The sequence below is a fragment of the Mercenaria mercenaria genome, chromosome 15 (genome assembly GCF_021730395.1).
Source record: "Mercenaria mercenaria strain notata chromosome 15, MADL_Memer_1, whole genome shotgun sequence".
Lineage (NCBI taxonomy): Eukaryota > Metazoa > Mollusca > Bivalvia > Venerida > Veneridae > Mercenaria > Mercenaria mercenaria.
The window spans coordinates 59,226,059-59,239,560 of NC_069375.1; the positions used below are offsets into that span (position 1 = coordinate 59,226,059).

A 13,502-nucleotide genomic window follows, 5' to 3' on the forward strand; every position below is an offset into this window, starting at 1 on the left:
ATTCAAAGAAACAGAATTTAGTAGTTTTTTTCTGCATATCAGACAGAAAACAGCTATTCTTTTCAAAACATGCAGCATTTAATAGGAATTCGTATGATTTTTGCTCCCCATACTTTTATTTACATTAGCGCTGGTTTAGGGTGTACAGGATAACTTTGGTCATGTTTAATGAATCACTTTAAATGTTACTTGAACAGCACTTTCTTAGTGTGTTTCATGTGTATGATTCCAGCACTGGTCCATAATGATCATTACAAATAATTATTCCCAGATAAGCCATTTGTTTTTCCTACATTCTGATTGCTACTATATAATTCTGTTTACAGACTAACAGTTTTTCAAGATGTTCAACATGCACAAGCTTAGAAAGGGAATGTGAAAAAACCATGGATGTGAAGATAAGAGGTCATTACAAACAACTGAAGAAAGAACATGTGGACAGGCAGATGTAAGAAAATTTATAATCTATTTACATTACCATAAACGCATTAGATATTGGTACAAGACAACAGTAAAATTTTAATAAAATTTTTAAACATTTTTCATTTTTAGTAATCTCATATATCAAAAATCACCTGCTTTTTAAGGCACTGATGTCCAGATCATTATAATTATTTGATACAAGTTTGATAACCAGCCTGATAGTAGCTGTCATATTTGAGTTATTGGCCTTGAATTACTTAAAAGTGTGAATATTGACAGTGTCTACGTCATAACTTATGCAGTTCTTTTCTGATGTTCACCAAATTTTTTAACTAAATCAGAATGTTCAATGCTAAAATCTTTGCTGTGACATATGTTGTGACACTCTTGTTCCCTCTTGACAAATCCTTATACTAGGCTACTCGGACCAATATCGTTTGAAGGCAAAAGCTGTAAAGTGTTTCAAATGTGAATTTCTTTAATTAATTATTTATTATACATCTTTGATATATTCAGGCTAGAAAGAGCTCACTACCATGGTAAACGGTTGTCAAGTGAAAAAGAACCATCAAAATATTTGTCCTTCATAGTAGATGGAATGGACCAAGGTAAGAAGACTAAATATCTTCACAGCTTGATGCAATTGCTCCTCTTATTTCTTGTCAAAGTGCAAAATTTGTTAAAACGTAAAAGGCCAGGCACTTAAAAAATGCTTGCACATTGGTTTTTATGAGGCTTGATGTTCTCAAAATGTGACAACAAGGGGCAATTGTATAACTACCAAGTCATATAGTATTGTTGATGATTATATATACTTTTAAAAAGAAAAAGCATGTTCCTATATTTTTACCAGCTAATAAAATAAATGCAGTATTTCGGATGTGCAATGATTAATTAAACTATTCGCATCTTAATAGCTGCCCATTATTTTATTAAATGATGTAATTATTGGAACATATTTATTGTTTTGATTCTAATAACTCAATTAATTCACATTTTACAGCATTTCATTTTCAGCTCATTACATTGCTGTTACAGTTAACCCCCATGGTTGAAAAGTGTTGCATGGATAACAGAACTTTTTGATTAAGATATAATAAATTTGTTCAATCGTAGGAGGGTAAAATGAATCAGCAAATCATATTTCATCAAAGATTCATAAGCGGTTTGCTATATCCTTTTATAGCAGTTAATGAAAGTCTTGTTTAGAATAATTTAGCTCTAATGTTGGTATTTTAGTGAATGTATTAACCTAATTATTGATCTTTTCAGGCAAGACATCACTGCCACATTTTGCTGGAAGGCCATCGAAGGTAATAACCATTAAATATTAATGGAATTTAAAAAACAAGTCTTTTAATAAAGGTCTGATTTTAGTTAATTTGCTAATAAAATTAAATATGCAATGGATAACTGTTACTTGGCCTCTGGCTTATATACTTAGTAACTGATTCATGGACTGAAGATAACTAAACTTCGCTCAAACCTCATGCTGTATGTTTGGTTTTTGTAACAGTTTTGGAAGCGTACCTGTCACATAGTGTCAAGGTGAGCTTTTTTGATCTGTTTTCGTCCGTCCGTCTGTTGTCCGTCAGTCCTAAGTTTCTTGTGAACATGATAGAGACAATGTAGTTTGCACACAAGTTGTATTGGCGTAATATCTCGATTCCTTTTGAAAACTGGCCAGATTCCATCATTGGTTCCAGAGGTATGGCCTCTTAAAGGGCCAAAATTTGCTATATTTGGCTTGTGAACATGATAGAGACCACATTTTGCAATCCACTTAATCATACTTGCACACAGGTTGTATTGGCATAATATCTCGGTTCTTTTTGAAAACTGGCCAGATCCCATCATGGGTTCCAGAGTTAAGGGGCCAAAATTTGCCATTTTGGATTGTGAACACGGTAGAGACAACATTTTGCAATCATCTTCAATCAAACTTGCACACAACTTGTATTGGCATAATATCTCGGTTTCTTTCGAAACCTGGCCAAATCCTTGATTTATGGCCCCTTAAAGGTCCAAAATTTGCTATTTTGGCTTTTGCAGCCTGATATAGCATGTATAGAGACTTCATTTATGGTTTGATTTGATACAAACTTGCAAAATATCTTCAACAACAATTAATTTTGGATTCCATGACGAATCTGTCAGATTCAATCATAGGTACCGGAGTTATTTTATATCTAATTACCTCCCCTGATTTTAATAAAAATTAATATCTGTAAGTACTTATAGGACTCATTTGAAATTTCATTATTGTCATTAGTTGAACTGAGACAATCAGGGTAGATAACTGTGGACTGATTTTATGTCAAATTACCTCCCTTTATTTCAAATTAAAATTGGTATATCTCCGTAACTAATGAAGATATATACTGATCTGAAATTTTATTTATGCCATCAGATGGAATTGGATAATCAGTGAAGATACATTTTGACTGAATTTATGATAAGTTACCTCCCTTTATTTTTTATGTAAATGAATATATCTTACCAGCTTCTAATGAGATTGGTTTGAAACGTTATTTATGTCTTCCATGGTAAGAAATAGTCATGTTAGATAACTCTTGATTGAACGTTTATAGATATGAATACTTTTATAATATATTGTTTTTAAGGCTATCTTCTACATACATATACCAATGCATGATTATCTCCCCTGATTTTAATAAAAATGGATTTATCTCAGTAAGAATTTATAGGACTCATTTGAAACTTTATTATAATCATTAGTTGGACTGATCCAATCTGGGCAGATAACTATGGACTGATTTATATCAAATTACCTCCTTTTGTCTCAAATTAAAATGGGTGTATCTCAGTAACTAATAAAGATACTTATTTGAAATGTCATTTATGTCATCAGATGGACTCCAACAATCAAAATAGATAACCTTTTGACTGAATTTATGACAAATTACCTCCATTTATTTTATGTAAATGAATATACCTCACCAGCATAAAATGTGATTGATTTCAAATGTTAATTAAGTCTTCCAGGGTACGGAATAGTCATGCTAGTACAAAAATGCAGTATTTGAGCCTAGGATCCACAAACGTGGTATCGAGATTGGCCCTGACTAGTATGTGACCCATACTGAGACTGTTACAAGAAAATATTAATCCTGATGATATTTTAATGTGTATGCCTATGTGATCTGTGTCAAAACTTGATCTTATCATTAAGAGCACTGGTACTCAGGTGAGCGATATATGGCCATCTTCTTATGGGTCTTAATACAATTTTGGTGTTTAAGTTTAAAAAAACTTGTTTATGTTACGTTTGCAAAATTGTGAAAAGAGCACTTTAAACATCTTAAAATAATGAAAACTTAATCTTTTGTTGTATAAACAAAATTCTAGTCAGTTGTTTATATTTTTAGATAATAAATCATGCTGATTTACTGAAAACACATGTTTCGGGAATTGTGAACCATGGCCAGGGCAAGTTCAGCACATATGTGGACTTCAATCAATATCCGCATGATCCCAATCTCACCATTAATCTCATTTTGAAGACACTGAAGAAGGTTGCTGAAGAGCAGGTGAGATATTGACTACTCAGTTCATCTGAAATCAAGATAATTCAAAATCTTTATGTTTTATTAGCTCACTTGTCATGTAGTGACAGGATTAGCTTTTGTGATCGCTCTTCATCCGTAGTCCGTCCACAATTTCTTGTTACCGGTAACATGTTAAGAGACCAAATTTTGCAAGCAATTTGGATCAAACTTTTACAACACTTTAATTGGCGTGATATCTCGGTTCCTTTTGAAAACTGGCCAGATCCAATCATGGGTTCTAGAGTTATTGCCCCTTAAAGAGCCAGAATTTGCATGCCTGCATCAACAATTTCTTGTCTGCTCGATAGTGGTTTCTTTTATGTTTTTTTTAACCAAACTTGCGCATAATTAAGATCTTGGTTCCTTTTTTCTTAACTGGCCAGATCCCATAATGGGTTCCAGAGTGATGAGCCTGAAACGGCCAGAATTTGCTATTTTGACCTTGTCTGCACAATTGCAGCTTCATTTATGATTTGAATTTAATCAAACTTGCACAAAACTTGTTCCACAACAAGATCTCAGTTCCTTTCTTCAACAGGCCAGATCCCATGATGGGTTCCAGAGTTATGGCTTCTGAAAGGGCCAAAATTTAGCTATTTTGACCTTGTCTGCACAATAGCAACATCACTTATGATTTGATTTTAACCAAACTTGCACAAAACTTGTGCCACCGTAAGATCTTGGTTCATTTCTTGAACAGGCCAGATCCCATAATGGGTACCAGAGTTATGGCCAATGAAAGGGCCGAAATGAGCTATTTTGACTATGTCTGCACAATAGCAGCTTCATTTATGATTTGATTTTTTCACTAAACTTGCACACAACTTGTATCCCAATAAGATCTTGATTCCTTTTTATACGCCGGAAGGGACGTATTATGTTTCAAATCAAATCAAATCAAAATTTATTTATTGTCGGAGATATTTAACAAATTAACATAAGCTATGTATAGCTTTTTACCGACACAATAGCTTTTTACCGACACGGTGTCTGTCTGTCAGTCTGCCTGTCTGTCTATTGGTTAGCAATTTCCCTTCAGCTCTGTAACTCTTGAACCCCTTGAAGGATTTCAAAGAAACCTGACACAAATGTTCAAATCATCGAAACGACGTGTAGAGCGCATGTTTCGGATGGCTCACTTCAAGGTCAATGTCACATTTAGGGGTCAAAGGTCATATGAATTTGTTTTGTGTGTATATTGCTCTGCATCTGAATTGCATTGCAGTGCTCTTTTTTTCTTAATTGGCAGATCCTTTTTTTGTTCACTTACAATATTTTATTTTAATTACTTCCCTTTAATGTTACTATAAATAGCTTATTTAGTAATTTTTTTATTATTGGCCATAGAGAAAAACTGAGACTGCTTTTCTGTGGTACAACATGGATGGTACCTCCAATTTTTAGATGTATTTTGACATATCTGTACCTTGTAAGAATTTTTTTGATTAAATTTCTTTCCTTTGTTGTTCCTGTTCTTTGGACTTAGATATTTTTTCTGAGGACTTAGATTTATTTTTAATTTCTTCCCTTTAAAAACTACTGGCCTGATTTGAAAATAATTTTATTTGAAGTAACTTTAAGAAAATTTTAACTAAGATATATTCTCATAATTCTTTTGATTGATCTTGGTTATGATTTTTTGACCTTCTTGTCCTTAAGTGCAATGATAACAGGTGAGCAATATAGGGTCATCATGACCCTCTTGTTTTTCATTTTCCAAATTAAGTCACACTGACAGTGCTTATAATTTGGCAAATTTTTAGCTTGATTGGTGCAGGGAGACAAAAAGGCTGGATAGCTTCCTTACAAGAAATAATTCTTTACCAGTTGAAGTGTTCTCAAAATAATAATTCTGCCCTTGACCAGGATTCAAGTTGGTAACAGTGAGGAACCAGAAATCAAAAGTCAGCTATAAACATCTTGACCATTTTAGTCCTTGCGGTAGTTCTCTCCAGCAGTAATTAGCAGTAATTATGAGATATCTGTGAACCTTTTTATAGACAGTATGTATACAGATCAGTTTTCTTGTGATATTGTCATTAGAGTTTTTTTGAAAATCTGAAAAAATGTGATCCCATTAGTTTTCAGCTCGGAAACAATTTTAAAACTAGAAATTCAATTTTGATTTCAGGGTAACAGACTTCCAAAGATATTCTATCTTCAGGCAGACAACTGTTTTCGCGAAAATAAAAACAGATTTGTCCTTGGATTCCTAGAGTTACTTGTTACTGAGCAGATTTTTAAAGAGGTACGTAGGTACTTGTTTTATCTGATAAAACATTTATGAATACCTATTGATTTATTTTTAGGTCTGGTTTAAGTACCCAGTTAAACTGAACCAGAATGCATTAAAATTTTTGATATAACTCATTACAGAGTTGGAGCAGTCTTTTGCAGGGGTGGGGGAGGGGGGTGGGGGTTATAGGATTAGTCTCCTCCTTCTGTCCATCTGTCTGTAACACTTTCTTGTCCACTCCATATCTCCTAAACCCCTTGAAGGATTTTCATGAAACTTAGGTCAAATGATCACCTTATCAAGACAATATGCAGAACCCATGAGTCAACCTTGTCAGCTCAAGGTCAAGGCCACAATTTAAAGTCAAAAGTTTGAGCCTTCCATTTTGTGTCTGCTCTATATCTCCTTAATCCCTTGAAGGAATTTTATAAAGCTCGGGTCAAATGATCACCTCATTAAGACGATGTGCAGAACCTAGGAGTTAGCTATATCAGCTCAAGATCAAGGTCACAACTTACAGTGAAAGATTTGAGCCTTCCATTTTGTATCCGCTCTAAACTCCTTGAAGGATTTTCATCAAACTTGGGTCAAATGATCACCTTATCAAGGCAATGTGCAGAACTTATGAGTCAGTCATGCTGGCTCAAGGTCATGGTCACAACTCGAGGTCAAACGTTTGAACCTTCCATTTTGTGTCTGCTCTGTATCTCCTAATTCCCTTGAAGGATTCATATGAAACTTGGGTCAAATGATCACCTCATCAAGGCAATGTGCAGCACTTATGAGTCAGCCATGCTGGCTCAAGGTCATGGTCACAACTCGAGGTCAAACGTTTAAGCCTTCCATTTCATGTCCGCACTATATCTTCATAATCCCTTGAAGGAATTTTATAAAACTTGTGTCCAATTATCACCTCATCAAAACGATATGCAGAGTTTATGAGTCAGCCATGCTGGCTTGAGGTCAAGGTCACAGCTTAGGGTCAAAGGTTTGAGCCTTCCATTTTGTGTCCCCTCTGTAACTCCTAAACACCTTGAAGGATTTTCATCAAACTTGGGTCAAATGATTACCTCATCAAGAGCTCATGAGTCAGCTATGTCTACTCAAGGTCAAAGTCACAACTCAAGGTCAAAGGTTTGAGCTCTGTATCTCCTAAACCCCTTGAAGGATTTTCATGAAACTTTGGTAAAGGGATCATCTCATAAGGAAGTTGTGCCGAATTCATGAGTCAGCCATGTCAGTTCATGAGCTAAACAGCTAAAGGTCAAAGGTTTACCCTTTCACTATCCATAGCAGTGGCGGGGGAATTAGCTGTCTTTCAGAATGCCTTGTTATCAATTGGTTTGCATGGCAAAAATACGCAAAGTTTAACATATTCGCACGTATTTAGTGTATAATGTGCATGATATACTGACTAAAGGTTAGGCTTAATATCACCATGGTTACAAAATATATACATTTAAAGTACTTTTAGTTCAAATTGCTTGAATCCGGTATATACAGGAGTCTGTAATTTATACTGGCGCTCCAAGTCAGCATTGAGTCACAGTCTTAAAATTTTATAGTAAGTGTTTGAACTTTAATCAGTGAACTGTTAAAGTGGATGGTTGACACTCAAAAGCTTAAGCAATTCTTTTTAATTGAATCTTATTCAAATTGATATAGAATATGATTGAATAATATAATTGTCCTGTTTTGAACAATATGCTAAATATTAGGTTGCTTAAATTTGTCAAGAGTTACAAGGAAATTTAAGTTGCACTTCTAATTGGACATTGTTTTATAAGTGTCTAAAGTCAGTTTTATTTGCACACATTGCAGTTTTTTTTTTCATTTTAGTTAATTTGTTGAAATTAGAAACTTGCACATCATTTTCTTGTTGTTACTTGCATATGTTTGAAAATATTTCAGGTGTATATGTCATTTCTCCCAGTTGGCCATACACATGAAGACGTAGATGCTGCATTTAGCAAGATCTCTGAAAAACTCAAAGTAAAGGATGCAGAGACAATTCCACAACTTGTGAACATTATCCCAGACTCAGAAGAACTTGATAATATGTTTAATGTTAAAACATGGTTGGAGCCATGCTTTAATGATATCAGTCAAATTTCAAAGCCTCTTCATTTTAAATTTTACAATTATGATGGGACAACAAGAACATGTTATAAGGGAATACATACTGAACCATGGCAAACTTTGGATTTCAACGTGTTGGCATACACTCCGAAAGGACAACCAGACAAACTTGAACCAAAATATGACAAAATTAATATTGAGCGTGTGAAACGCCAAGTTTCTGCTTTACAAAATTACTTTACACACAGTACTTCATACAATTGGTGGATAGAATTTTTAAATTCCTTGGAAAGAGAACCGGCAATGAAGAGATATAAATGGATTTTAAAAGACTTGCCAAGGCAAACAGAACAAGCAGAACATACAGAGATAATTGATGTTCCTCGTCACATCGAGGAGATGTTAGAAAAAGAACGAGAAATACCAAAGGTAAGTTTTGTTCAAGATACTGAATTGAAGCTTGTTGTACCCCCCGACAACAAAGTTGTAAGGGGGTATACTGGTTTCAGGTTGTCTGTCTGTCTGTCTGTCCGTCTGTCCGTAGACACAATCTTGTGCGCACTTATCTCTCCTCATCCCCTTGACACAATTTAATGAAACTTCACACAAGTGAACAGTAACAACAGTAGTTGTGCATGGGGCATGTTAGGTTCTTTCAACAACAAAAATTGCAGAGTTATGGGACTTTGTTTCTTGTTAACATACTATGTACATACAGTCTGCATCTGCAATCTTGTGCGCGTCTAGTCTTCTGAACCCTTGCACACAATTTAATGAAACTTCACACAAGTAATCAGTACCAACCCTAGTTGTGCATGGTGCATGTTACATTCTTTAAGATAAATATTCTGCATAGTTATGGGACTTTGTTTTTTGTTACTATACTGTATACATACAGACTATATACATACAGTTCACATCTTTATGCAATCTTGTGTGCGTCAAATTGCAATGTACTGTGTCAGTGCATGCGGGGGGTACATTCATCACCTTTAGTGATAGCTCTAGTTTTAACTGGCTGAAATGCATGAGTCATGTTCATGCAGGGTATCAGATTGGTTAAGTTTTGCATTTAGGTCAACTTTTCTCCATAACTGTCAAAGCTATCGCTTTTAAATTTTGATCAGTTATTCACCATTAAAAGCTGACTCTGTACAGCAAGTACAGTAACTGTACATTTTTTTTGCAAGAATTATGGCCCTTTTAGACTTAGACAGATTTCTTGGTTTTAAAATTTTTGTGGTTAGGTCAGCTTTTCTACTAAACTATCAAAGATATTGCTTTAAAATGAATTTGCAACACTTGTTCACTATCGAAAGCTGACTGTACAGCAAGAAACACAACTTCGTCCTGCTTTTTGGAAGAATTGTGGCCACTGTGGAAATGAAATATCATAAAAACACACTGATGGGACAACATTTCTGTTATACAGAGGCAAAAAAATACACGACAGATGAGCAACTGCAAGGCGGTGCTCTTATTATATGAAATATGATAGCTTTCTTCCCTGAATTTATTGCATCACATATTTGGTCATTGATATGCTTTGGTTTATATACACCAGGGTTGGGAATGATACATCAAGTTGAATCACCCAAATGATATGTTAATGTTAGTGAATAATACTATGCAGATTATACTGAACTGAAAATGCTTAAATCAATCAAGATTTTTGTTTTACAAATTCAGATGACAGATTAAATTTTCTGTTGCAGGTGATAGTAAAGGCAAAGAAAAAGCAGACACAGACTGGTCAGAAGAACAGAGTAACAGGTACATCAGACGGGTTTATTGTTTCCGTAATACATATATATGGTAAAGGTCACAGGGGCCTGAACATGGAAAACCATTTCTGATTAATTACTTGAGAATTACTTGACTAAGAATGTTGAAACTTCATAGGATGATTGGTCATGCAGAGTAGAAGACCTCTAATGATTTTGGGGTGACTCTGTCCAACGTCAAGGTTACAGGGGTCTGAACATTGAAAACCATTTCCGATCAAAAACTTGAGAACCACTTGATCCAAAATGTTAAAACATCTTTAGATGATTGTACATGCAGAGTAGATGACCCCTATAGATTTATTTTAGGTCAAGGTCACCAGAGCCTGAACATGGAAAACCATTAATTTTCCAATATATACATTCAGAACTAGTTGACCAAGAATGTTGAAACTTCATAGGATGATTGGAGAGGTCAAGTGAATTACCTCTATTGATTTTGGGGTCACTCTTAAAGGTCAAGGTCACAATGAACAGAACATGGAAAATGTTTTCCAGTCAATAACTTGCACCCTCATGATATAATTCCTTCACATCTGAACTCCAAACAATGATTTATTCGGCGACAAATCACTAAATGATATATATTATTTCATAAATAATGATTTACATTTAATGATGAGATCAAAGAGATCAAACCTTTGGAAGCATAAAATGCACCAAACTAAATAGCTGAAGTCTTTATTTATGTTTATACATGAGAGTTTATGAAATTTATGAGACCGCTCACATCCCAAAAGCTTAACTATCCAATAACCATAGCAATATTGAAAAACAAAAATTGTGATTGTGGAAAGTATACTGTATGCCGTATGTTAGAAACAGAAATGAAAGATAGAGCCTGTTTATACCAGTCCTTTAATTGTATTTTCTTAGTTGACTTGTATTTAAAAATTTGTAGATCTAATGATATTTCATTATTATTTTATATGTTTCAGGGAAAACCATGGGAAAGAGTAAAACTGCAGGTACAGCAGGAACAAAAGAAAGACACAAAAAGTCTGGTAAGAACCTTTAAGAAGAAGATTATCATTCTTAATTTTTATTGTAAGTTTCAGTCATTAAGATTGAAGGTAAAATATGTAAAATGGTGGAACTAGTGCTTGGCTCTCACCAGTGTGGATTGAGCCTCTATCTAGGAATTGAATTCTGCCTGTGAGGAAGCCAACCAGTTGGACAACAGATGTTTGGTTGTTCTACCAAAGTGCCCACTCGCAATGAAATAATACATGAAGGGGCACCTGATGTCTTACTCCACCATCAAAACTAGAAAGTTGCCATATGACATATGATGGTGTCAGTGCAATGTTAATCCTAACAAAAACAAAACAAATCTTCAATGAAACTAAACTAGTTTCCATTCTTTAAACATGATTGATAGGAAGTAAAAAAGATAATTATTTGTTTGTTGGGAGTTCTTGTCAGAATAGAACTGGATGTATTCCTGCCTTTGCAAACTCATAAAATAGCCTGTCTCAGATATTTTTCCAGTGCTTTGTATCAATATATGCATAAAGAATTCACATGAATCCTCAAGCTGTTAAAAGGGAAGATCATTGTTCCCATTTCATTAGTAGAATATATGGCTTGTTTGTAAAAGTATGTATTATTGGCAGGGCTGGACAAATCTGCCTGAAGGTTCATTTTTCCTGCAGCAATTTGTATGTGTCCTGCAATTCACTGACTTGATTAATGGCATTATACAGAAAACTAAGTTTGTCTCTTAGTCTGCCTGTAAGTCACAAAAAAATGATCCTGTGATAACTTTAAAACTTTGAGAATTTGAGAGATCATTACAGTTGCTGGTAAGCTACATCAAATTTGATATACAAGTATATTTGTGGGACTTCTTGTATTAATACATTTCTTAAAGTTTCAATTACAATAATGTGAAACAGAAGTTACACTTGTTACAGTTTGAAAGGATGGTTTCAACTTTTTTTTCAGGTAAAAGAAGGGTTTTGACACAGAGCAAAACAGTAATAATTCCGGTGATCGATGATTCGAAAAGACATATATGGCTGTGGATTTTGATTTGCATGATAGACATTGCCATTTCATTGCTCATTCTGATTGTTATGATATTGCTGACGTCTTTGTGCACAATTTTGAGAATGTTAAAGTATTTAAATAGTATATGGCAAGTGACTATTAACATGCACACTGGACAATTACATGCTTGTGTGCATGAAATGAAGGGCATGAGATTTTTTAGACCACTAACTGTTCAGTATATAGAATCATATTAAGACAGTTCTGCACTTTTTTATGAAAAAAATGTTCTGTGATGTAGAATCTGATCAGAATATATTTATAAAATTTGGCAAATAGAGATGATTGTGTGCTTGATTTTTTGCTACATTGAGTTGTTAACATTTGGACATTATAAATGCAAGTTTTCATTATGGAATCCTTTGGGAAAGTCAGAATTTTTATTAGAATTTTTCTTACAATGTAGAGTTTAATGAAACTATTCACAATTGTAAACGTGTAAATGAATATATGATCTATAATATGGTGAAATAAAATACATAGGTCCGAATCCTTGTTTTTGAGATAATTGCCCATCATTAGAGTGATTAGAGATCAGCATTTTTCAAGCTGATATTAATTTAAAAAATATTTGAAACTATGTTACATATCAAACATTTTAATATTATGTTTTGTCTTTAACAAAGGTAAAATGTTGCGGTTTTAATGAATTAACTCAGGGCTTGCCATTAATTCGTAACTTGATTTTCATTTCTGTATGTCAAGTCCAGTCTTTATCCTATATTATCTAGATAAATAACATTAAGCCAGTACTTACAGTTATTATACATGCAGAACTACCTGAAGTTGATGTATCGTGTGCAAGACCCAGACTCAAGGTCAAGATCACCTTTCGAGAACATTTTGGCATTTTTTGTCTGGGCAGCAGCATTTTTATACATTGGAGTATATTCACCATTATAAGACATTGTGTCAAGGCCGAGTTCATAGGCACCCAAGTCAACATTATTTTGATTGAACATAAAATTACCTCCCTTTTATATGTTAAAGTACAATACATGTGTTTTATATCAGTTTTCCCACTAATTATGTCTCCCACCATATAGTGGTGTGGGACATATATTGATTTACTGTTGTCTGTGTGTCAGTGTGTCTGACTGTCTATCACAAATCTTATCCACGCTCTAAGTTGAACCATCACCAAATTTAAACAAAATGTGTTTACCAGTAAGTCCTCAGCCAAGTCGTCCAAGGCACTTCAAAACTATGGCCCTTGAATTACCAAAACTTGGCCTTTTTACTCTTGTCCGAGCTCTAAGTTGAACAGTTCTTATCCGATCTTCACCAAACTTTACCAAAATGTTTTAACCAGTAAGTCCTCAGTCAAGTTCGATAACGAGCCTTTGGCACTTCAGAATT

General features: G+C 34.3%; 1 protein-coding gene across 1 annotated transcript; it reads left to right on the forward strand.

Annotated features, from left to right (window-relative positions):
* Window positions 1-70: 70 nt before the first annotated feature.
* Window positions 71-12,855, forward strand: LOC123543812 (uncharacterized). Its single transcript, XM_053525341.1, has 9 exons — window positions 71-448; window positions 940-1,031; window positions 1,696-1,736; window positions 3,813-3,974; window positions 6,124-6,240; window positions 8,140-8,736; window positions 10,023-10,080; window positions 11,030-11,095; window positions 12,039-12,855. Exons 1-9 carry the CDS (start codon window positions 387-389, stop codon window positions 12,338-12,340), a joined length of 1,497 nt encoding a protein of 498 aa, XP_053381316.1. The 5' UTR covers window positions 71-386; the 3' UTR covers window positions 12,341-12,855.
* Window positions 12,856-13,502: the final 647 nt, after the last annotated feature.

Excerpts from the sequence above, each read along its gene's own strand:
- LOC123543812 (XM_053525341.1), top strand. The coding sequence starts at position 387 with ATGGATGTGAAGATAAGAGGTCATTACAAACAACTGAAGAAAGAACAT. Across the intron at positions 6,241-8,139 it reads CTGAGCAGATTTTTAAAGAG|GTGTATATGTCATTTCTCCC; the intron begins GTACGTAGGTAC and ends AAAATATTTCAG. Across the intron at positions 10,081-11,029 it reads TCAGAAGAACAGAGTAACAG|GGAAAACCATGGGAAAGAGT; the intron begins GTACATCAGACG and ends TATATGTTTCAG.